We start from the raw sequence: 27,234 nt of genomic DNA, 5'->3' as shown, positions 1-27,234 counted from the left end.
CTTAGTAGCTCAGAAAATCTAAATATAAGCCATTACTGTTATTTACCATCATCACAGCATTTTAATTGAATCAATATGAATTCATGTCATCTCTCATGTTATCAGTATATAGAAACCATGGATTATCTTATAAGATAATAGATTTGGACCTGGAAGGAACTTTATACATCATTTCATCCAATCACCTCATTTTGCAGATGAAGAAATTGAGGCACAGAAAAGTTAAATCACTTGCCCAAGGTCACACAGACAGAAAGAGGCTAAGCCAGCATGTGAATCCAAGAGCTCTGCCTGAAAAGCCACCACTTCTTCCAGCTCACCACATTTGAGAGAAATACACAGTACATTCTCACGAAGTTCAAAATGATTTTTAGAGAACAAATATTCTTTCATTTTGCATTCCTTTTTATCTGTTTTCATGTTTAGGTTTTGATTATGTTTAGGGTTAAAGGGAAAAAATGAGCAAATGTCCATAACAGGAAATGAATCTCCATCCTCCTTAAATTTCTATCATAAGATTAATCTGTTGTGCCTATAGTGGCTTGATTCAAGTTGTCAAAATAGGAATATTATGGTTTACTTGTCTTGTTAGTACAAATACAGAATTTGTAAAATTTTAAAAAGTAACCACTGAAAAGCAACTGCATTCTTATTCACTAGTCAAGAGAAATTTCTTTATGCAAGATTAGTTTTTAAAGTAATCTGCTACATGAAAAACTAGCTTTAGAAATAAGTACAATTAATAAATTTGCTAAATGTTTTTATTCAAGTTACTATTTGGTCATGAGTATCAACATCTGTATGTGTCAATACTTTGAGGAGCTATGATTTCTCTGGGATGGCTACTCCCTCCATCAATGTAGATCATAATCCCTCTATGATTTAGCAGATGGTCCTCAAGAGTTGCTATGACTGGGGGTCAGCTAGGTGGTGCAGTGGATAGAGCACCGGCCCTGAAGTCAGGAGGACCTGAGTTCAAATCCGGCGTCAGACCAAACACTTGATACGTACTAGCTGTGTGACCTTGGGCAAGTCACTTAACCCCAACTGCCTCACTAAAAAAAAAAAAAGAGAGAGAGTTGCTATGACCAAAAATATGCATCATTTATGGACAAACTGGCCTCTCTAACCTTAGCTTGCTTGGTCTTCAGACACCATATATGTAGGCCATGCCTGGGACCAAAAGTCAAGCCTTTTCACTTTGAAGCAAAAATCTGTTCACCCCCATCTTATTTGGCCATTAAGATCCTAGGGTCATCTTCTACACCAGTAGTAGCCACTAGTGTAGGAATTTAGTGAAAGACATCTCCAGAGTACATGTAACTTGACTTTCTATTATGTGTCTGGGTTCTTTGATTGACCTGTGATTAGTCATTATTATCATCCCCAAAACTAAATGTACCATGTTGAATGATCAATCATTATTATGGCCCCAAAAGAAAATGATCAGAAAATTCATTCATTCTCTGTTAATCATTTCCCTCTGTTAATACTTGCAATTTATCCTGTGTATAGCTTGTCTGAACATAGTTGTTTGTATGTTGTCACCATCATCAGACTGTGTGTTCCTTGAGAATGGGGGCTGTCTTTTGACTTTCTTATAACCCCTGAGCTTAGCACAGTGCCCAGAACAGTAGGTGTTTAATAAGTGTTTACTTACTCATTATTAAGTGCCTACTGCACACATAGCTCTGTACTAGATATATGATACAAAGAAATAGAAAATACAATTCTTGTCCATGGAGAGCTTACAATCTAGATGGGGTAATAAAACAAATATAGAAAAGCCATCTGGAGAATATAAATAAGATTACAATAATATAGTACAAACTACATAGAAGAGCTGAGGAAATTGGAGTAAGGTGATCAAGTTATGCTAAAATTAGTCAAAGAAGGTTTCTTAAAGGAAGTGATAAATATAAATTGGTAGAAAAGAGGTAAGAAAGTATTTCAGGGAAGGAAAACAGTATTGCTAAGGCACAGAAACAGGAAAACACAAATTAGAGAGTATAAGGACAGCCTGCTAGCAAGAGTAAAGGAGATATGGAAGGAAGTATTATTAGATAAGGTTGGATAGGTAGGGTGTACAGCAGACAATGGAATGCATTGAATGCTATATGGAGAAGTTTAGATGTGATCCAATAGGTAATAGTCATTGTAAGTTTTGAAGGAAGATAATGACATTATGCAAATCATATCTGACAAGGAAAATGATCAACCATGTGGACATAGACCTTCTTCATTCATAAATTGCTTCTTACAAAAAAAAAAAACTCTCTCTTGACTCATGGGAAAATCTTAAATTTTTCTTGATAAATATGTTCAAAACTGTCAGTTCACAAGGTCAATATCCTGAACTTTTAAGGGTTTCCATCACTACCTTGATACTTTACACTATATAATTATTTAAATAATTTCATTTTTCACATTGACTATGAACATTCCAGACTTTAAAGATAGTGCAATGGTAATAGACAATAGAGTATAATGCTATAAAATGTTTGGGATTCATTTATTTTCCTAGTGTAGTCAAGACTTAAAACATAAACTCAATAACTACTACTACACAGATATAAAATCACAATTTGCCTCAAATAAAATTTTATACTTTATAGCTTAAAATTACTATTAACACAATTGCTTATCCTAATTGACAGTGTGGTACAGTAGATAGAATACTGGACTGGGAGTTGGAAGACTTCGGGTCTGAACTCACCACTCCTGCCTTGGCTAAATCATATTAACTTTTTGGGATGTTTCCTTATCTGCAAAATGAGGGTGTTGGAAGAGATGTCCCTAAAGCTTTTTCTGCTCAAAAATTCCATGATCTTAAAGATTTCCTTTAAAGTAAAGACAGCATATGATGCAAAGAATTATAGTTGTTCTTTTTAAAGAACAGCCTAATAGTATTTCAACCACATATTTCCGTGAGCAATTATCCAAGTATATATCCATTAACAGGGACATTAAAGAAAGAGGATACATGAAAGCTCTAAGATATTATGAAAAGGACTCACCACAGTTGAATTCATCAGCTGTTAAGGAGCCAACTGATCTCCCTTGAAGGCTTCTGGGATATTCACAGGTTGCAGCTGCCTGAGTGTGGCCATTCTGAGCATAGCTTTTTAAAAGCTGTCCCAGCCATGTTAGATCACAGTCACATACCAAAGCATTAGAATCCAGGCGCCTACACATGGGGACAATTAAAACCAGATCTGTGAAATTGTTTTGAGTTAATAAATCTTATTGAATATCATTGAGCTTCCATGTGCCTCATTTTACTCCATTGACAAAGACATGCATTTAAATAACACTTGATAGGCAGCTGGGTGGTCTGGTGTCTGCAATGGAGTCACGAAGCCTCAGTTCAAATGCTGCTTCAGAAGTTAACCAGCTGTGTGACTCTATGCAAGTTATTTAACCTCTACCCACCTGCCCGAGTATTGTAATCTATAAAATGGTTATGTCGTGATAATAGCACCTACTTCCCAAGGATGCTTTGAAGATCACATAAGATGACCATATAAAGGGGATCATATAAAATACTTATCAAACATTAAAACACCATATGTATATATATATATACATATATACACATATGTAAATATATGTAATACACATATTACATATATATTCACACATATGTTTTATATGCATTTATATAAATACATTGGAGAAGGACATGGCAAGCCACTCCAATATCTTTGCCAAGAAAACCTCAAATGGAGTCACAAAGAATCAGACATGACTGAAACATGACTGAACAGCAACATATAAATACATACATATATATACATATATGTTTGTTATAATTATTTTTATTATCATTTTTCATTATTTACAAAGCCCTTCACAAAAATTCCATGATTAAAGTATAGAAAGCCTGGGAGTGAAATAAATTTGCCCCTTTTCTTTACTATTATTTGATATAGTTCTGAAAATACTATCAATAGCAACAAGACAAAAGAAAGCAATGAAAGGACTAATGACAGGCAAAGAGGAGCTAGAACTATTCCTGTTGGTGATGATATGATGGTTTATTTGGAAAACCCTGGGGAAAATCAGCAAAGATACTGAGACAATTAATAGCTTCTGCAAAGTTGCAGACTATAAAATAAAGCCTCAAAAATCAATAGCATTTCTATATGATAATAAAAAACATGAGAAGCAGTAATAGAAAGAAAATTCCATTCCACATAACTACAAAATGCATAAATTATCTAGAGATCAACTTTCCAATGTACAGAAAAGATTTGTGTAAATTCAATTACAAAGTAATCCTTAAAGAAATAAAGAACAACCTAAATAGCTAAAATAATAGTCAGAGCTCATTGCTAGACCAGGACAATATAATGAAAATGGTAATACTACCAAAATTAATTTACACTTTTAATGCTATACCAATCAAATTACCAAGGGACTACTTTGCAAAGCTTGATAAATTAAAAACAAAATTCATTTGAAAAAACAAAATGTCTAGAATATCAAGGGAAATGATAAAAAGAAGTAAGGATGAAGGGGTAATAACATTTCTAGACCTCAAACAATATTACAGAATAGCAGTTATCAAAACCATCTGGCATTTGTTAAATAATAGAGAGAGTAATGGAACAGATTAGACAATGGAGATTCAAAAACAATAGAACTCAATAACCCAGTGCTTGATAAAGTGTAAAACATGTTACTTAGGGGAAACTCCCTATTTGATTTTTTTAAAAAAGAAAAAAAAAATCTGCTAGGAAAACTGAAAAACAGTCAGGCTAGAAACTAGGTTCAGACCAACATCTACCATTATTTATCACAATACATTTTAAGCCTATATGTAACCTTAATATTAAAGATCATACTACAAAACCTTAGCAGAGAAAAAAAATCATATACCTCTCACAGCTATGTGCAAGAGATGTATTTTAACCAAAAAAGAGACTGATGCAAAAGATAAAACAGATGACTTTGACTAGTTGAAATTGAAAAGCTTCTATATTGATACTAATTTATCTAAGATAAGAAGGGAAGTGGTCAAATGGGAAAAATATTTTTAGCAAATTTCTTTGATAAGGACTTGGTATTTAAGATATAAAAACAATTAATACATGTATGTAAAACTAATACCCAAATAAATAAATGGTCAAAGTATAAGAACAAACATTTCTCAAAAGAAAAGCAAATTATTCATAATCACATGAAATTGCTCCAAATCATTAATAATAAGAGGCATGCCCATCAAAACAACTCTGAGGTTTCACCTCACAGCATGCCAATTGGCAAAAATGACAAAAAGTTGCAACAGTCAGTGGTGAAGGGGTTGTGGGAAGAGTGGCACATGAATACATTGTTGGTGGAGCTATGAAGTAATATAACCATTCTGGAAAGCTAAAATAACTAAAATGTCATACATATCCTTTGAATCAGAGACTTCATTACTAGGCTTATACCCCTAATAAGTCATCTGTAAGAAAAAAGTCCATATATATTCCAAAATATTTATAGCAGCATTTTTTGTGATTGCTAAGAGTTAGAAACAAGTAAATTTCCATCAATTGGAGAATGGCTAACCAAATTTGGTACATGAATGTAATGGAATACTGCTACGCTGTAAGGAATTATGTATGTGGTGAATACAGAGAAGAGTGGAAAGATCCGTATGTACTGATGCAGAGTGAAGTTAAGCCAAGCCAAGAAAATAACATACACAGTAACTATAACAATGTAAAATCAAAAAATCAAAAGTAAATGTAAAAATATTATAAAGATCAAATGAAATTTGAATGAAGAGATATGAAAAGATACCCCCAAACTACCCATGTGGAAGTAAGAAGTGCATAAATGTTATACATTGTACTTGTTTTCAGATTTTTTCAACGTGCTGATCACTTGTGATGATTTTTTTTCCCTCTCTAAAAAAATACTGTCATGTACGATAGTGCTTAGGGAACATGTGGGAGGGATACATGGGATACTATGATAATGTAAGAAACAGAAAATATCAATCAAAACTTATTTTAAATAAATTATAGCAAGATTGATGTAGTAGATTGGGAATAAGCCTGCAAATCAGAAAGATCTAAATTCAAATTCTAAACAGTGGGTCACACACTGATTGTGTGACCCTGATCAAGTCTCTTGCCTTTCAATACCAGCCCCTCCCCAGAAATTCCTTTAAAACTAAATTGCAGAACAACTGGTATATGTATTTATAGAGAGTTTCCTCACTGACCAAATCATAGGTCCAACCCTCCTCCCAGAAAAAAAAAAAGAAATTCCATTTCATAGACAGACTCTGAGAAGTTAAAAGAATTACCTATAGTCACATAACTACTAAATACCACCATTAGAACTCAAATCCAGGTCTTTCATTAAATACAGCACTTCTTTCACTCTGCCACAATGCTTCTCTGTATATCAGATGTAATCTTAGCATTTGTGAACTTATGTTAGGTGTTAATCAAAGGAGTTATATGGAGCGGGAGGTGTTGGCTTTTGTTTGGGACTTTGTATCTTTAGTTCTAATTCTATGACCTTATTATCTTATGGAGGGTGTAAGCATGTCCATTGATAGCCTCATTAAAATGATTAGATGATATCCACTAGGAACTGTTCATTAAAACCTCAGTGGGGTTGAGTGATTAATTCTCAAGAACTCAATGATTGTTAATGATTTGCTTGACTTGGATTATTATGGGAATCACTTCTATTTAGCAGATCCAAAAAAGAATCTTTATTAAAAAAGAACCTTTTCCCTTGTTTTCTGGAAAGATCCAGAAAAAGATGAGATCAAAGAATAGTGCTCAGTCTGAAAGAATGAAGGGGGATGATGCTTATAGATTAGCAGAGCCTTCCTCAGAGCCATGGCAACCTCTTGACCCAAGAATTGATAGGGAAAATGGTGGAGTAGCAAGAATTCCTGAACCATCATGTAGAGGGAGTGGCTAAGGTACATGGTTATTGCAATCATAATTCCAGAGATGATCAAGCCACATGCATAGTCTCCTAGGAGGTGGGAGGTGAGGAGGAGAGGGTGATGTTCCCCACCTTTTTGTACAATGTTGAGTTTCTAAAGAGTTTGGGAACCCAGTCCTCTAAAAAGAAAATAAGTTTCTAGGCAGCACTTAAATATTTATATACTATAGAGAGGTAGGACTGTGTAGTGTCATCTCTTTGAGATAACTTCTGGTTTGTTATGTATATGTCTTGTTTGTAAGTAGTTATGTTATATTGTCTTCCGCATTGGTCCATGAACTCCTTAGAAGCAGGGGCTGGAGGCTTTTTTGCCTCCCTATGTATCTCCAGTGCTTAGCAAAATGGCTAGCACATAGTAGGTGCTTAATAAATGCTTGTTGACAAACAGTGGCTAGAGAGCCACAAAGACCTGGGTTTAAGTCCCATTTCCAAATCATACTGGTTGTGTAACCCTAGGCAAATCACTTAAGCTCCTAGTGTTCTAGACATCTCTATAAGACTCTAATGTGGGTGGGTGGGAAGTGAGGAAGGGAGAAAATTTGGAACCCAAAGTTTTAAAAACAAATGTTAAAAAAATTGTTTTCACATGCAACTGGGAAATAAGATGTACAGGCAATGGGGTATAGAAATCTATCCTGCCCTACAGAAAAATTGAAGGGGAAGGGTATAAGAGAAGGGGGGAGAGATAGAAGAGAGGGCAGATTAGGAGAAGGGATATTCAGAACGCATGCCATCTTGGGGTGGGGGGGAGGGATGAGATGAGGAGAAAATTTGGAACTCAAAGTCTTGTGGAAGTGAATGTTGGAAACTAAAAATAAACAAATTAATTAAAAAAAAACAAAAGACTCTAATATACAGTGAAGCCAACTGGCATTGGTAGAAATGCCAGTTAATTTAAAAAATTAATTCAGACTATTCATTGGAAGGTCAAATACTGAAGCTGAAGCTTAAATACTTTGGCAACATAATGAGAAGATAGGACTCTGAACATAAAAGGAGAAGAGGACAGCAAAGGATGAGACAGATATATAGTGTCATAGAAACAACGAACATGAGCTTGGACAGACTCAGAAGGTAGTGGAGGATAAAAGAGCCTGGAATGCTATGGTCCATGGGGTCAGGAAGAGACAGATATGACTGAATGACTCAACAACAACAACAAAAATATATCTGTATATAGATAAAGACATATAAATATATATATGCACATACACACATATATATCTTGACTATATATATATATGTCTGGACCATTTACTCTTCAAGTTTATGAGAAACAGTTTGGTTTTTTTTACTTTTTTGAATATCTGACCACAATATGCAGAAATATTTGAGTTTTTCAAAATCCTACTTGGTAAGAGCAACACAGCCTTTGAGGGCTCAAATGTACATGAAACTAAGCCAGAACCTATCAAAAGTCTCTAAAAATATTGTCTGCAAAGAATTTCATAGTACTTAATGAAAATATAGATAACAAATCTGAATATGTAATAGAATAATATCCATCTGGATGTCCAAAAGTATTTTTTTTTCAATTTCAAGTTGTTGAGAGAATCCATCAAAAAAAAGTTAAGGAAACATGAAACCATTCCAGACCCAAGAATGGAAAACAGTCACCAAGGGAAGTATGTTAAATTTCATGGGACATCATTAGTAGTTCCCACAATATGCTTATCATTGGTAGAATCTCATACAGCCACTGAGAGTAGAAGGCCCATCATTTCAAAGACTCTTAGAATTTTAGAGCTTTAAGAATCATGCAATGAAAAGTGAGTTTTCGGGGCAGCTAGGTGGTGCCAGTGGATAGAGCACTGGCCCTGAAGTCAAGAGGACCTGAGTTCAAATCCGACCTCAAACACATAATACTCACTAGCTGTGTGACCCTGGGCAAGTCACTTAACCCCATTGCCTAGTCAAAAAAAAAGAAAAAAAAGAAAGAAAAAAAGAAAGAAAAAAAAGAAAAAGTGAGTTTTCTGAGGTAATACAGAAAATGGCATAAATGGGACTACAACCCAGGTCTCCTGCCTCTCTCATTCTGAATAGTTGATATTATATCCCACTAAGGAATAATATGTATCTGCACTACTACCACGTAAAATAAATTTAGAGAGGGAGAACTATCTTCTCCCCTACATTCAGAAGTTAGATTTTGGCATCCATTTTTTAATGGAACTTCCACTCATAAATTACATGTAGCAGAGGGGAAAATGCCCACAATGGGAAGATTTTATGTGCTGTCCAGAATGGTGTTTTAGCTAAGTAGATGCCCTTACTTTGGGAATAGCTAAACAAACTGTGGTATGTGAATTTAATCAGATATTACTGTGCAATGCCAAATAATGACTATGCAAAAATCAGAGAACCTTAGGAAGGCTTATGTGAACTGATACAAAGTAAATAAAACCAGAAAAAAACACATACTACTGGTACAATATAAATAGAAATAACAACTATCAAAAAAGAAACTGGATGTTATGTAATTATAATGTTCAAGCCTGACCCTAGATATTAGATAAGAAATTTGCCAACTTTCCTTCTTTGCAGGAGCATGGGACTATGAGTGTAGAACACTGTATATAAAGTGAGATTCAGTAGATATCTGGTCAATTTTGCTCAAATGTTGTTTTTTTTCCCTCCTTTATTTTATTTTATTTTTTTTTTATTTTTGGTACCAAGGAACAGCTTGTTGGCTAAGTGTGAGAGGGAAGCATACATGTAGAAATGAAAGAGATGTAAATATAAATTATGTCAATAAACAATCATTTTAAAGGGGAAAATGAATTGTGTTTTAGATATAAAAGGCACAGATTACTTGCTCAGGAAGTGCAATGTTGGGTTCTGATTGTCCTGGATTATTCCTTGTCATTGATCACTTTGTTGTGTCAGCAGCTTGATTGAAAAATAGAGCAAATTCAGCATTCCCGAGTCCAAAAGTTAATTCATCTGATTAGCACTCACAGTTCAATGTCTGGTAGTCTCATCAAAAGGAGTTTGCAGTTGCTAAATATGAAAGAGTCAGTTCTCGCTTCAATGCCCGTGTGAGATTCTTATCTACACGAATGGGAGCTAAATGTAAGAAGTGATGGCATTGGCAATCCCTTGGGATACATTAGAAATGCCAAGCTCTAACAGGCTGTCATGTCTCACTTTCATTAATTACAACATCATTCACCCACAGGGTCTTCATGGGCCATATGACACTTTCTTTTCTTCTATGTATTCTTTTAGTCCTAGTTTTTCATTTTAAAAAATCCAGTAAAAAGATCAGGTCTTTTTTTTAGTATTATTATTATTGCAATGACCTGCAATTAAAGTGTCCAGAGTAACTGAAGAATAATAGGAAGGTTGAATATTTTTTAAGTTAAATATGGTAAAAAGTCTGGGTTAGAGGAATCCAGGGTTGGCACTTCTATTGAAGACCATTTGGCAATGTATGCTATACAATAGTGTGTCAAACTCAAATAGACACTGGGGCCATGAAATTGTGCATAAAGATCTCTGAAGGGGATCTTCATGGATCTGAATATTATTGACTCAATTTAAAATGTAATTTTATCTATGTTTTATTGGATTTTGTTAAATATTTCCCAATGATATTTTCATCTAGTTCAGGTAGCATTTCAGGACTGTTGTGAACTACACATCTGATGCCTCTGCTGTACAGTGAGATTATTTACAAACTTTGCCTGATAATGAAACACGGAAGTTTGGTGTTCGAAATGTTAGATGACTTAGAAGGAACAGATTCATATTCACAAGAAAGGAGAAGTTATACTGAACATTTCTTAGGTTTATCAAAAATTGATCATAATAGCTAACATTTCTATTGCACGAGTGCTTTACATGCATTATCTCATTTGAACCTGACAATGACTCATTGAGGTAGAAGCAGCAGGTATTATCATCCATCCTCTTTTTGCAACTGAAACAATTGTGGATCAGAGAGAGTTTAAGTGTCTTGCCCATGACCGTGCAGTTAACCAGTGTAAGAGGCAGGATTCCAAGCTCAGCATTCTTTCTGTCACTCTAAGCTACTCCTCTAGTGCTAATTTTGAAATCACTAGTATCTCTGCATATACTTACCTCTAATCTGCAGGTGCTATTATGCAAGGTAAAATAGAAAAGAAAGTGAATAGGCACAGCCTCTGCCTTCTGATAACTTCCAGTCTAAGAAAACAATACATAAGCAATTATTCATTCCCACCTATGTGGAAGTTTTTGCTTAAAAGATACTTTTGAAGGAAAAAATGAATCATAAAGAATATAATTTTTATATCTGAAAATAAAATGAGAAATCATTTATGCTTTCATAGTGCCTTTCACCCAACGATCTGAAACCACTTTCTAAAAGTCATTTCATTAATCTTCATAGTACTTGTGTGACATAGTACTTATCCAGAATCACCTATTATACAGATGGAGAAACTGATCTCAGGTGACCCATAAAATGTAATATATACAGACATACTGGTGATATAAAAATAGAACTCAAACTCCCCTTACCCATTCTAATGTTTCACCCATTAAACCAAACTGCTTTGATGGCTAAAATGCTTCCAAATAATTTTGAAAATGTAATTATATTCAACTATAGGTATGATTCATTTGGTTGATTTTTTTTCTCTAACTTTGCTTCAATCTTGAAAAATCTCTTTTATAGCCTTTTATGAAGTTGTGGAAATTACTTAACCTTTATGACTTAAGCAACTACTTATCTATCAAATCATAGACAGGCTACAATTAGCCTCAGTCAAGGGAGTTTCCACATTAGAGATTACCTATCTTGACAAAATCATAGAACTTTCCAGAATTTTGATATTCTGGCCTATAAGTAGCATAAAAGATTGAAACCAGAAATAACTAGGTACAGTTTAGTACTCATTCTGTCACTGACAAAACAGGACCAATGTAAAGAACTTGCTTTGAACTATCTGTAAAATAGAGAAGACACTTTCTATCTCATTGACATTAATGAGACTATATAAAACACTTCAAAATCTTTGGAATGATAGTAGACTTTGCTTACAATAAACATGGCCAGATTGCTCTGTGACCCAGTTTTGTCTCCTTAGTGTCTTGCTTTATTAGTATTTGTATTTTGCATTCCAGTAGCACACAATGAAAAACAGTTTTAATCATTTGAACCAGTGAAAAAATAGTCTTAAAACATAGAAAAGGCAAGATGTGAGGGGGAAAAAACCTCTGGAGAAAAGAAGTTATATTGACAACAAATTATGTTTTCAATAAGATATGTAAGAGATTAAATCATCAGAGCTAAGAGATGTCATTATATAATAAACTCTCTCCTAAAATATAAGCCTCAAGGGTATACAGGGACTCTCAACCATAGTTGTATCCCTTCCAACACCTAGTTAGTGGGATACATTTAACATACTAGGTGCCTTTCTTTATATCCTCAGGACCTACAATTAGTGACTGGCACATAGTAGGTGCTTAATAAGTGTTTACTAATTAGCTAATATTTGCTGAATTGAATAATACCTGAAATTGTCAAGACAGATAAAGACAATATGAAACTCTAAAGAGAGGGAAAACCTATTCCAGTAATAATTGAAGAATCAAATCCAGTAAAGAAGAAATTGGACAGGTTGGATGAAAATAATGCAAATATCAGAAGTCCCTATAAGAAAAAAGTGCTTGAGTGTTGGTTGAATAGACATTATTGACATTTAAAAAGAAGTCCTATTCACATTTATCACTGGATTCTGTATTTCACAGTTTTGATGAAGCAAGCAAGCAAAAAAAAATCTTCACTTGTGTTAAGAGCACTGGTAAACATAGATTTAGACAAATAGATCAAAGGCAGAGAAACATGTTAAATTTCTCTGTGCATAGGATATAGTTCCAAAGTACCTTGTATCAAAAACATATATATAATATACATATATATATATATGATAGATTGTCTCAGTTGTATTTGCCTTGAGAATTATCAAACATGCTAAGAGAAAAAAAGAAAAAAAGAAAGAAATGCTATCTGAGAAGAGGAATCATTAAGAGAAGTGAGAATTAAGCAGATCCTTTCTTTCACTTATAATCTCTAACATTTGAAAAACGTTCACAATATTATCTCCTGGCACCAACTAACCTAAAACATTAGTATTTTAGTGTTTTTGGCTTTTGCTTAGCCTTCACACTCTCTTGCCCATAAGTCTTTTTTCTAGCAGTGGACACACTGTTGGCACTTATAACCTAAGGCCACCAACAGATGTTCTTTTGTCTGCTTTCTGCAATGTTCTCAATTACCTGCAACTATGGAGTGGAAAATCCATATCTTTGCCATTCATCTAACTGCTGAAGTTTAGATTTGTGTCCATCAGAGAAAAACACAAAGACACATATAGAAAAAATAAAAGAAGGGTAAACAGAGAGAATGGAGAAGGTGTGGAGAAACAGTGATGTCCAAGGAAGAGGATCTGAAAGGAAAGTTTAATGGAGTGACACATGGGAATAATGAGGAAAAGGGGGATTGAAATAAGGACCATAGTAGAAAATTAACTGAACTTAGTCATACAATTCCTTTGGGTCTCTAGAGTGTTGGGGCATTTTTGTTTTTAAGACAAGTTTAAAGAAATATTAAAAAGTCTTTAGATTTAATAAGGAATCATTGGAGAAGTAATATTATAACAATCATATAAGCCAGCTAGATTTATGAGAAATAATAGATTGATTATAGTTCCATTTGTGACAAACTCTCAAATATCTTTTTCCTCCACACAACTAGAATAATCTGAAACATTTTTCTACCTAATACTCCAAAGCTGCCATCACCTTTCAAAGCACAAAAACGTAAAGGAAAATCTCTTCTTTTTATTCTATTTTATTCCAATTTTAATTTAGGAGGAAATGTCTTAAAAACTTACAGTCTCTTTAGTGAATCCAGATTAGAAAAGCTCCCAGCTGGGATTTTAGACAATTTATTATTGTGCAAAAATCTGAAAAACAGAAAATAATATTTAATCAAAATGCAATAATAATGTTTTTAAATAGATATTATTCCCCAAAGGATGATACCTTTTAAAAATAAAATTATTCCCCAGAAATATATGTGTTAAGTATCTAAGAAGTATTTATCATCACCAGTATTGTTCAATATTGCATCAGAAATGCTAGCAATAAGAGAAGAAAAAGAAATTAAAGGAATCAGAATGAGCAATGAGGTAATAAAAGTATTTATTTTTTCAGACAAAATGATGACATATTTGGAAAATCCTAGAAATCTAACTAAAAAACTAATTAAAAAATTAATAATTTTAACAACAAAGCAGGATATTAAATAAATTAGGATAAATCATCAGCATTTCTATATAGCACCAACAAAATCCTTCAAGAAGACATAATAACACACAGTCCATTTAAAATAATTGTAGACAGCATAAAATACCTTGGAGTATACCTGTCAAGATGAACCCAGGAACTGCATGAACATAGATATAAAACAATTTTTACACAAATAAAGCCAGATTTAAATAATTGGAGAAATATTCATTGTTCTTGGGTGACCAAAGCCAATATAATAAAAAATAACAATTCTACCTAAACTAATCTACTTATTTAATACCATCCCAATTAAATCACACACACACACACACACACACACACGTTATTGAGCTAGAAAAAAATAGAAAAATTCATTTAGAAGAACAAAATGTCAAAAATATCAAAGGAAATACTTTTTTAAAAATAAAGGAAGGAGGCTTAGCAGTACCAAATCTTAAACTACATTATATGGCAGTAATTGTCAAAACTATCTGGTAATGGCTAAGAAATAGAAAGGTGGATGAGTGGAACAGAGTAGACATAAAATACACATTAATGAATGATCATGGTAACCTTGTGTTTGATAAATGTAAAGATTTAAGTTTTGGGATAAGAATTCACTATTTGGTAAAAAAAAAAAAAAAAGTTAGAAAAACCAGAAAGCAGTCTGGAAGAAACTGAGTATAAACCAATAATCTAACACCATTTACCAAGATAAGATCAAAATTGACACATGACCTAGATGTAAAGGGAGTTGTCATAAGTAAAATAGGAGAACATGGAACATATTACCTATCAGACTTATAGGAGAATAATTTATGAATAACAAGAGATAGAAAGCATCATAAGATGTAAAATGGATAATTTTGATTACATTAAATTAAAAAGGCTTCATATAAATAAAACCAATGCAACCAAGATTAGAAGGAAAGCAGAAAATTAGGGAAAAAATTTTATAGACAGTTTCTCAGATAAAGGTCTCAATACACAGAACTGTGTCAAATTTATATGAGTCATTCCCCCATTGATGAATGGTTAAAGGATATGAACAGGCAGTTTTTCAATGAACAAATCAAAGCTACATATAGTCATATGAAAAAATGCTCTAAATCATTGTTGTTAGAGAAATGCAAATGAAAACAACTTTGTGATATTATTTCACACCTATCACACTGGCTAAAATGATAGAAGGGGAAATTACAAATATTGGAGGGGGTATGAAAAAACTGATACACCATTGGTAGAATTGTGAACTGATTCAACCATTATGGAGAACAATGTAGAATTATGCCCAAAGAGTTATAAAAGTGTGTATGCTCTTTGACCCAGCAATACGACTATAAGGTCTGTTTCCAAGGTGATCAAGAAAAAAAAGAAAATGTCTATATTTTCTAAAATATTTATACCTTTTTTTTGTAATGGCAAATAATTGGAAATTGAGGGGATATGCATCAACTGGAGAATGTCTAAACAAGTTGTGGTGTGACTGTGATGGAATACTACTGTGCTATAAGAAATGATGAGCAGGTTGATTTTAGAAAAATATAGAGAGGCCTACATAAAATAATGAAGAGTAAAATGAGCAGAACCAAGAGAACATTGTATACAGTAACAGCAATATTTTTCAAAGGATAACTGTGAACAACTAAGTTATTCTGAGTATTATAAACATTCAAATCAGCTATAAAGGGCCTATGAAGGAAGATGTTAGCCACCTCCAGAAAAAGAACTGATAAATAAAAATATGCATAGTATGATTTTACAATAGAGGGTATATATACATATCATATATATATGTGTATGTATGTATATCTGTGTCAAATGGTGGCCTTGTCATGCAGGGTGGGGAAGGAGGGACAGAGACAGTTTGGAATTTAAAATGTAGAAAGAAAAAATACTTTTTTAAAAAAGAAGTATTTAAGGGGCAGCTAGGTGGCACAGTGGATAGAACACTGTCCCTGAAGTCAGGAGTACCTGAGTTCAAATCTGGCCTCAGACCAAACACTTGACACTTACTAGCTGTGTGACCCTGGGCAAGTCACTTAACCCCAATTGCTTAAAAAAAAAAAGTATTTATCAAAGGCCTACTATGTATGGTATAGATGATAAGACTGCTGGACTTGGAGTCAAGAACCTGAGACTGAAAGCCACCTCACATACTTAATAGCTGTGTAATTCTGGGCAATTCACTTAACCTCTCTGTGTCTCAGTTTCTCCATATGTAAAAGAAGGGAGTTTAACTTGGTTGACCTCTAAGGTCCCTTCTAATTTTCAATCTATCATCCTATGATTAGACATTGAGTTGAATCTTAGAGTCAGTTGTTCCTCTCCACAATATTAGCATAGACTACGGAACAGCCAAATTCAGGATCCTACTTTCTGTTTCAATATCTGCCCAAATATTATGGCTCATCACTCTGAGTTTTATTGTCTTTTACTTAGTGAAAGATACTTTCTGGTAAGCAGTGATCCATAAAAATGAGATTTTGACCATCCCAACAGGACATCATGGGAAACAGACAATGCTTTTGCTAAACAATATGCAACAATTGAAAACTAATGAGGTGTTAGAGGTTTACAACTTTGAAGTCATTAGTGAATCCTGTTGGGCTAGTAGGTGATGATCTTTTAAGAAGCCTCCCACTTTATTTTCAGTTGATTGAGCACTCTCAGCAAGGTTATTGAATTCACTGGCTGGGGCACAACTGATTCTAACTGTTCGCAGTTATTAAAAACCCTATGCTACTTTGCTACAGAATAAGGTTTCAAGTTCAGGGTATAATAGTCTCTGCTGGTTCAGTATTAGCAGATGCAGAATTTTTTGGTATGTTGACTGTTTAATGTATATTATCTTTAGTATAACAGAAATATCTAAGAATTATTAGTTACCCTGTCAAATCTATTGGAGACATTTAAATTAAATACACAGAAAATATTGCACACGTGCACCAAATGTATTGACTCTCAAAGAAAGAATGAAAATGGCAAACAGCTGTTTATTATAATAGACATGTCAAACAAAGGAATGATTTTCCTTTAGTGTACCAAAAATAACAGAAATCATATCATAAAACAATTTTACAATTTTCATGATATATCTCAATTCCCTTCAAATTCTGAGCTTCTTTGAGTTAGCACTCTAAGATAAATATATGCATATTTATACACATATAGATTATACCACATGTGTGCACATAAATATTATACATATCACATACAAATAAAATATAAGTACATGTTAATAAAATATGTGTATATAAATATGTGTACATACATGTATCATAATTCCTCATTGTTCATGATATCAGTACCTTTTTCCTCTTTATTTGTTAAGAAATACATGAGGTTAAGAAGAAGGATTATTCTGAATTGGAATTATTTGACATGTCCCAGGGTCAGTAAAGTATTTTCCAAAAATGTCAAGAGAGAAAGGTCCAAGCCCTTCCTCCTGAACTGCTTTGGCAGGGGAAATAAAACCAAGACAGATTAATTAGAATAGTCAGGCATCCAGGTCACACTAGCAGGCTAGGATTAAATATGTGGTCACTGAGACCCAAAGTGGTGTTAAAAGATAAAACCAAGGGCCCAGAAAATCTGGTGGATAGGTCAACAACAATCTTACCTGAGCTAAATGGAAAAAGAAATACAAAAATCCACTGAAGAAAATAACTCTTTAAAGAGTACAATTGGCCAAATGGAAAAGAAAGTACAAAAGCTAATCAAGGAAAACAACACCTTAAAAGTTAGAATTGGGCAAGTGGAAGCTAATGACTCTAGCCTTAATTACTGAATGGGCACTGCCTCAGTCAAACTGAGATCTGTTAAAGACCTTAGATTAAAAAGGACAGGTCCCCCCTGTATCCAGGGCCATCTCCAATAGTCCCAATCTGTATCAGGCCACTGGACCCAGATGGCCCTAGAGGAGAAAATGAGGCACAACACTCTCTCATTTAAATCCAATTCACTTGCAAGTCATGGCATCACCTCCCTGATGTCATTGTCCTCTTCAAGAATGAAGGATAAACAACATCAAAACCTGAGTTAGGAAAAATGATAGAGAAAACTTCTTTATACCTTGAGATGGTATACAACCAAAGAGACAGGTGAAAGGCACATCTATAAAGTTCGTGACTATGCAAAACCATATCTATGGCCATAAAAATTAACACTAAAATTACAACGAGCCAACTTCTCAAGTGAGATGGAAAGGTAAAAGGGATTTTTTAAAGGATAGATTATTTGATCATGGTTGTAGGCAGGAGGGAAGGAACCAACCGATAGAGAAATATTGAGGACAGGTGAGATTCAGGAAATGATTGACTGGGAGAATTCCCAAAAAGGAATGGGATAGAATGTGCTCAAGAATACAAATGGAAGAATTAATCTTGGCAAGGAAAAGATCACTTCATCTACTTAGATTGGATGGAAGCAAAAGAGAATGCATGAAAAATCTCGGTAAAGTCATAGGGAAAGTCATCCATTGCAAAAGAGAGGTGGGATGTTATTAAAGGATTAGGGAGAGTGGAGTAAGGGAGGTATAGAGATTCAACAGGATAAAAAGTGGAAGGAGGATATTCTAGGTACAGGAAACAACCTAGTCTATCTTTTTTTTACAAACCTAGCCTTCATTGGTGATATAATTTATACCTGCTCTTACTATGTAAATCACCGTTTGTAACCAAAATACACCCACCCAGTATCTTTCCATTGCGTTTTGGGGTCTTTCTCAGTTTTGACTGTTTATAATCCGGCATAATGAATAGAGTACTGGTCTTTCAGGAAGAACATGGAGAAATTGAAGTGACAATCACGGAGATCTTGCAAAACTTTATCAAGAAGATCATACAGATTTCATTTTTTGACAGTCGTGAAACTGGATGATCAGGGGCATGTTATGGATATAGTTTGTTCTAGATTTTAGGGATATACTTCTCAAAGTTATTAATAGTATTCCTATATAAAGATGTAGAAAAGTGGCCTAGATGACTCTACTGTCATGAGTTGGAAATGAAAAGACATTTGATGTCACTTTATAAGAAGGGCTCCAATAAGTACCCCAAAGAATCTGGGCTTAGCCATGTGCTGATTAACATGTTTAATCAATAATTTGAATGAAGACATAAATGGCCTACTTATCAATTTGCAGGTGACAGGTGGGAACTATAGCTAATATACTGGCAGACAAGAGTCAGGATCCAAAAGGATATTGCAGACTGGAGCATTTGGTTACAATGCAATACAGTATGATACAATACAATGAATGCAATGCAAGGAAATGCAATACACATTTACTTAAAACTTGCTATGTGCCAAGAACTATGTAAAACTCTAGGGATACAAATAAGGTTTTGCAAGACCTTGTACTAAAGCAGTTTATCATCTAATGGGGGAAGACAATACACAAAAGTGAGGGCACTAGAGGGCACCTGAGGCTGGAGTGTAACAGCCTCAGGTACTGGGGTGTAATGATAGTGGAGTTGAAACCAAGCAGAACAGCTGGTGGAAAATAAAGTATTGACTCTAATTCTGAACCGTCTATAAAGATAGTCTTTGGGAGTTTTTTTGTTTTGTTTTGTTTTTTAACTCCACCCTCCTAATTAAATAAGATAAAAGTCAATAGGGATAAATGCATATTTTCACATTTAGATTCAAAACATTAATTTTGCAAGTACATGACCATGAAATGGCTAGGTGGTAGCTCTTCTGAAAATCTCTGCAGGGTTTATTAGTGCAGTACAAGTTCCACGTGAGTACAAAATGGGATAGGGCAGCCCACAAAACTAATGTGATACATTAAAACAAGCACAGTGTACTGAACAAGAGAGGCGATCACCTACATTAAGCAGATGTTACATGACACAGCAGACAGAATTCTGGACCTAGAGTCAGGAAGACCCGAGTTAAAACCCAGCTTCAGACATTTCCTTACCCATGTGAACCTGGTCAAGTCACTGACCCTCTCAGTCTCAATCTCTTCATCTTGAAAATGGGGATCATAACAGCATCAACCTCTGAGGGTTGTTGCAATGATAAAGTTATATATTTGTAAAGTGTTTTGCAAACTTCGTAAGCATAATATTATCATTATTGTTACACTGCTTTGAGAACTGTTTTCAGCTCTGGAAACCCATACTGAGGAGAATATTTATGATCCAAAGATCATCCCGTGAACGGAAACAGGGATGATAAAGGACCTTGAATTCATCTTCAGGATCAACTGAAGCAACTGGGGATGTTCAAGCTACAATCAGAGAAGACTCTGGAGGAAACAAGAACCATCTTCAAGTGTCTGGAGGGCTGTCATGTGGAAGAGGGTTTAGTCTTGTTCTGTCTGGCCCCAGACAGCAGAAACAACAGAAATGAGTAGAAGCTGCAGAGAGGAAAATTTAAGCTTGATATGAAGAAAAGCTTCATAATAATGAAAACTATCCAACAGTAGAATGAGCCGCTTTGGTAGACTTTGGGGCTTATATGTGTATGTGTTACATGAGATTTACATGGATATAGATAGAGACATGTACACATAAAAATATGTATATGTAACACTCAATTTTTTATATACGCAGTTATCCCTTCCACATCACTACTTTCCCCATTGTGGTTTCGATGTATCTCAAGTTTACATAAGAAATTAAATGGAAATTTGGGGGGAATTTTGAGAAACCGCAGACAATACACAAAGACCGGCAGATGACACAGAACCTACTTAACCCAAATTTTACAATATACTCCATAAAAGAAAAAGAAAAAATTTCAGACTGGTAAAGGGAGGACCAAAAAATTTTATGCAGATTTTCCAGATCACAGAGGCAAAGTGCCGCTAATCCCCCTCGATGTGGAAGGAATAACTATACATATATAAACATTTACTATAGATAAATAGATAGATAGGTAGGTAGGTAGATAGATAAACACACAAATAATCAAGACTACCACACTTTCATATGTATGTGATAGCCAGCTACTTCATGTTAGGGTAAACTACATACCAAAAGGAGAAAGCAATTGATAACATGAGCCCATTTTGCATATCAATAGACTGTTGTAGATAAAATAACATCCATGTGCCCTTGTTGAAAGTTATTTGGGTTCTGAACGCAGAAATTAGTTCTTAAATAAAACCCTTCAAAAGCCAGCTGTCTGAAGTAAATGGTTTGTTTTCTACCTATATAGTTCAACTTTTGCTTTAAGGGAAAAAATATTTAGCTAAAAGGCTACGTGTGATATGAATGTTACAATCAGCCTTAGTTCAGCTCAAATCTCAAACCATCTTTTAAAAGGTGAAATTAAAATAAGGGGCATTCTCCTCCCAGGGAAGAACAAGAGAAAGAAGTTCTTGCCTAATCAGAAAGGAATGAGTCCCCAAAGGTCCTCTGATTTTTCAAGTATAAATTGCCTGATTACAATTCTTTGTTTCTCTCACTCTAAACAATAAGTGAAGCCTGTGTCTCTTAGACTTTCTGGATTATACTCTGTGCTAGGCCAATAGGTCAGCCAGTGACTCTAGATCATCAAGGCAGGTTAAATAAAGGAAAAGAAAACAAGGTGCCAGAAAAGACACTACTCACAGTCGCTCCAATTTCTGAAGGTCTCCAAAGGTTTCTGGCTGAAATGTTTCTATTTGGTTGAAGTGAATATACCTGGAAGGAACAAAACAAAGAGTTAGGAGCTCCTTGTGCTGGGAGCAGCAGTTATCAGCTTGTGAAGAATCGGCACTGAAGCAGAAGATGCAGGCTTCACTGACCCAAAACACTAGCGACACTTGGGAAAAGGAAACTATGGAGGATCCTTGATCACTTTTACTTTTCTCCTGCTGTCTGTCAAACTCAGTCGAGGACTTTGCTGAGAGAAGTGAAGCTGATACCTGTGTGCAGGGAGCAGCCTGGGACTTAGCACTGGAAGGGAGCTATCACTTGTGAGAAGTTGAGAATTGGCTGGTAAAGTCATTCTTTGGTTTAATGATTCCATGGAAGTAAAATCAACCTGCATGATAGTTAGGATTTGGTCACTGTAGGTAGTTGTTGGCACTTAATGGGGCTTGGCAGAAGACTTAGCTGGGCCAGGCACTGCTGAAAGCAATAATTCCTTTTATTTGGTGGAGCCGGGGATGGGGGTAGGGAGAGACTAATGGAGGTGTTATAGGGCTTAACTAGAGCTACCTGAGTAAAGACAGAAAAGAAAGGATAATAACTGAAGCATAAAAGGGCAGCCCACTGATACACACACACGTGCACACACACACACACACTCACATACAAGCCTACTAGGTCTAATACCTTGTAATCAGAGCAGTCCATCAAACAGACACTTTCAAAGGGAAAAGGTAAGCAAAGAATACAACCAGGGGCATCACTAGAAAGCCTTTTGGCATTCCATGCCATTCTTTTAGGCCTTGCCAAAAAGGAGAAATCCAAGATGGTCTCACAAGAAGCTGCTCCTCGGCACTTGGACCATAGCTTTATCAGGTTCCCACTGAGACTCTCCTAAACCCATCTTTTCTATTGGTAAGGGCTGTTCCATGGTCAGGGTAGCTCAGATATTTTTTAAGGAAGTGTAGGAAAGTCTCAGGTGAGTCAGATTGGTTTCCTATCTTTCAAGTCACAAGACAGAGATGTCAATCAGCTGGACCAATAGTCTCCCAAATAGGGACCTGTGTCCCTTTGTAGGTTGTGGCCTTACCCAGGGGAACTAAAGACTGATTAGAAGGGGTGTGTAATCAAGGAATTGGAGGGAAAAAGGTGGGTCACATTCCAAATTCCCTGATCTATGTCATGAGGATTGTTCCAATATAACCACACCTACCCTGATTCCCTGACTGTCCCCAGTTGGCCTCCATGCTCTGCTGTGCAAGTCCTTCTTCTGAACTGAGGATGGGCCCCCTAAGGGCTTTAAGGTTCAAGTGCCACTGGGAAAATTTCACAACCACCTTCTGTCCTTAAGTACCTTGTGGCTGTGACAGGTACCATTACGTGGGTGGACTATGTGCTGAAAACAGTGAATTTAAGTAAGAGCCCCACCTGTCTTTTTTTTTTTTTCATTTTGAGTGGGACAGAGTGAGATACACAGGATGAGTACGTATACATGCATTGATTGTAATCTGCAACCTAGATATTAAAACACTGACATTCCTCATAAAACCCCATTCTTCCAAACTTCCTTATTACTGTCTAGGGTTCCACCATTCTTCTAATCACTTAGACTTTCATATCCTCGATGCCTTTTTCAAATCCTTTCTTTCCCTCATCCAATCAGTTGACAAATTCTGTCAGTCTATCTTCACATCTGTTTGCATCTATTCTATTCTCTACACACACACAACTACCACCAAAATTCAGGCCCTCATTACTTGTGGCCTTAACTTGCAATAGGCTCCTAGGTTGTTTCCCTGTCTCCTGTCTCCCACTCCAAACTATAAATACTTTTGTCAAAGTGATTTCATAATATGCAAGGTAGACCATGTCACTCCCCTGCTCAATAAACTCACTATTGGCTCTAAAATCAATCCATCTTTATCTCATCTGTTTTTAATTTATATTTATGTAGAAATTATATTATACACTTACTTATTGGTATATAACTATTTGTATTTACAAATAAGTAAATCTACTTATGGGCAGGTACCCAAAGTTTTTTTTTTAATTGATAAGGGTACATAATAAAAAAAAAAAAATGGAGACCACTGAGCTAGGAAATTGGAATTTTCCAGATAGGAAAAGAAGTTTACAGTTGTTGGGGTGAAGAGAAAAGTCAGAACCAAGTAGCAGGAAGAGTATGAGTAGTACCCAAACAACTTCTTGAATAGGAAAAGATTAGATTAGAAAAGCATGAAGTTTTTCAGACATAAAATAACACTGCAATTAGAAATAAGCGTTTTGGCTTTTTTTCCATTTTAGAAAAAGCACACAATACCATTTTAAAATGCAAGCTAAAAAGTAGGACTGATGGGGTCTATACTCAATAGCACATTTACACAATTTATTATCCCTCTTCTTTGGAGAGGAAATGAAGGAAAAATATACTAAAGCCTATGGAATGAAATGCTTTCAGAATTCAATGTTCACTTAGTATGGGCATTTTTACATTCATCATATTTACAATATCATTTTATGAAAGAGTTCAGAAACCAGAAGCAATATTGAAGGTGGAAAATTTCCATTCCCTACCAAAATCAAATGATCAAGTGAACAGGCATGCTTTCAAAAGGAGAGTAGGGAAAAAGGTATGCACAGTGAATCTTATCAGTATACTCTTATCTCTGGAGTCTGACTGCACCCAACTCTTAGAAAATGTAAATATCCACACCTTCCACTCATTTCTTATTATAGCCACTTCAAAACATTAGAATGAAGACTCTGAAATGTTGCAAGTTATAATAAATTGTCTCTAAAAAGTATTCAAACCACAAAAGTCACAAATAAATGGTACACAAATTGTTCCTCAAAACTTCTAAATTAAATCATGAGAAAGGAAAATGTGTATACGTGTATGAGAACCACTATAAAATTCTGAACTTCAAAAAGTTACTAATTCAAGGTAAATGTGCCAAAAATAGAAAAGCTGCACATTTCTTTAGGATCCAAAACCTGTATAAAACAATCCTTAAATGCTACCAGTCATTATAACAATTTGGTCTAAAGGAAATAGTTAGAAAGAGAGAGGGACAATCAAATTCATGTAAATCTTGTTTTGACCTTACGAAATTAGCATTTTCAAGACACCTGATCAGGTATATTAAAAACAAGAATAATGATGATAATGAAATTAAACGGATGCAACTAGAGACAGAAAGAAACACTTCTTTGCCCTATGACTACCCCTAGGTTGGATGTGAAAGTCATTTCCTGTGTTTCTTTCCCTTTGTTCTTTGGTATCCTGCCCTTCAGTAACATGGGTTTCTCCACCAGTAATGACATGCCTTAGCCTATGGCCAAAATATTCTTCATTGATAAATGTTGGAGCCTATTTTTATATCAGAAAACTGAGGTAGTTCATAGAATAAAGCAATGCAAAGACCAATGAGGACCAGAACTTCCAAACCAGAATATGTGGTTTAACAAAATGTTTTATATTTAGTCATTTTATTTATAAATGTATTTTAACTTATTTATGTACCACATGCTTCCAAAAAGCAGTTAAGATACATTATAAAAAAGAATGTTAAAATTGCTATTACATATAATTGTATGTGTAATTGGAGGAAATATATAATATATTGGAAAAAATTGGAAAAAATATAAAAATTTCCACTTAAAAAAACACATTACAAAATTAAGACACATAAATTAGAAACAGAAACAACCAAGAAGTGTGTGGGGTGAGGGGATTGAAAGGAGAAGAGAAATTAATGGATGAAGCACCTAAAGATGAGTTAGTTACTACAGCTGAGCACTGAATTTGGCTCAGATCATCCTAGAAGCTAATGTAATGTTGGGTTATATAGTTCTCGTTGTCTAATAAAAGGTAGTGCTCAAGTTCATCTGAAGAGATGAATATTTTCCTGACACTAAATTTTAGGAGAAATTAATCCCATGGGTCTTTCAGTAAGAGTTACAAAGCACCATAATGGACATTGCCTTCATCTATAATTTCACAAAAGATGTAGGCATTCTTCAAATGGACATTTCTTATATCAAGACTGTATAAAAGCTGAAGGCATAACATTAAATCTGACTGAGAGATTCTTTTTTTCTGGAAGCTACCTTTCTGATGTCCTAACTTAATGTAGGTATAGATCTTAGACCACCTGGGGGAATAGATGGTTAAGACATATATTTGAAAATGTCTTTCAAATGTCAGCTGTCTCAAGCAAGCTCGTGGCAAGTGCTAGACCTCAGCCAATTCATCATTGAGTTACTTGATAAGTGTCTAAAGTGCTGATTATTTATGTTATGTGCTTTAGAGATTTCCAAGAGACAGAGTTAACATTCTATAAGAAACATTTAATACTCTTATGTTTCTTGCCCAGAGAGATTAATATCTCATTTTCTCATGGTATGGCCTGTAGGGACTGGCAACGTAGCATAATGGATAGAAGACCTGTTGTAGAGTCAGAAAGACTTAGGTTCAAATCTCTGCCTCGGGAAAAACTAATTCAGGGCAAGTTACTTAATCCTGTAGGTCCTCAGGCAACTTGCAAAGACTGTTAGAGACCATTGCCCAACTGCACAGGAGGAAATATTTCCCTACACCAAAATAAAGCATAGGTCTGTCTCCTCCCTCCCTACCTTACTGTACATCAAAGGGAAAACAAAGTAAGGATACCACTCTTAACGTTCAGGACCACATTTTCTCTCAAGAAATAACTTAAGTTTTAATCTACTAATGAATTTAGAAAAGTGCTGATTCAGATCCCAGAGTTCTTTGCCATAAAACATACAAGGGACAGTTTAAGCCTGATCAAATTGAAGGGCAGGTGTTACAAATCAGTTGCTTGGACCATAAATGTACATCATACGGCCCCTGTAGAATGCTTTATTTTGAATAAGACTGCATACTAGTGGGTCCTCTAGGATAAGGTGTACCCCTAAGTAGATGAATTCTTGAAGAATGACTGCCAAATATAATAATGTATGTTTTAATATAATAGATGTTAAGCAGCTCCCTCTCATTATAATTAGCCAGCAAGTTTAGCTGCAGGGCTGCTCTTGGTTTTAGATAATAAAACTATGCCATCATTACAGAGAAGGTGCTTATTTTGTCAGCAAGAGATTGTCTCCTGGGACCACTTTCAGCTTTGCCTGATTGATCACGTGATTTAAAGTAGATAAGGCCCAACTAGAGAAAGCTAATGAGAAAATGTGGAAAGATAGGGCTAAGTGACTCAAACATAGTCACGTAACTCATGCAATCAATCAATCAAACTCATGCAATCATCAATAGAGATTTTTGCTTTTTGTAAACTTCCTGATAGCAGGGCCTGTGTCATCTTTCCTCCTTGTATTCTCACAGACTAGCACAGTATCTGACACAATAGTAAATAACTGTTTTTTTTTT

The 27,234-nt window shown here is 34.9% G+C and overlaps 1 protein-coding gene across 1 annotated transcript in view; it reads right to left on the bottom strand.

The window, feature by feature from the left end:
• The window catches only part of LOC114031871 (peroxidasin-like protein), a 475,034-nt gene that overhangs the window by 150,648 nt on the left and 297,152 nt on the right, over positions 1–27,234 (bottom strand). The window contains exons 5-7 of the mRNA XM_027847056.1: positions 21,810–21,881; positions 13,845–13,916; positions 3,018–3,187 (exon numbers count right to left, since the gene is read on the bottom strand). Of these exons, the coding sequence (XP_027702857.1) occupies positions 3,018–3,187; positions 13,845–13,916; positions 21,810–21,881 (314 nt within the window). The remainder of the gene's footprint in view (positions 1–3,017; positions 3,188–13,844; positions 13,917–21,809; positions 21,882–27,234) is intronic.

This window comes from Vombatus ursinus, unplaced genomic scaffold (genome assembly GCF_900497805.2).
Source record: "Vombatus ursinus unplaced genomic scaffold, bare-nosed wombat genome assembly UNPS02015255.1, whole genome shotgun sequence".
In the NCBI taxonomy this organism is placed as follows: domain Eukaryota; kingdom Metazoa; phylum Chordata; class Mammalia; order Diprotodontia; family Vombatidae; genus Vombatus; species Vombatus ursinus.
Note: the sequence above shows the minus strand (reverse complement) of the source record. Positions and strands in the feature narration are given on the sequence as shown.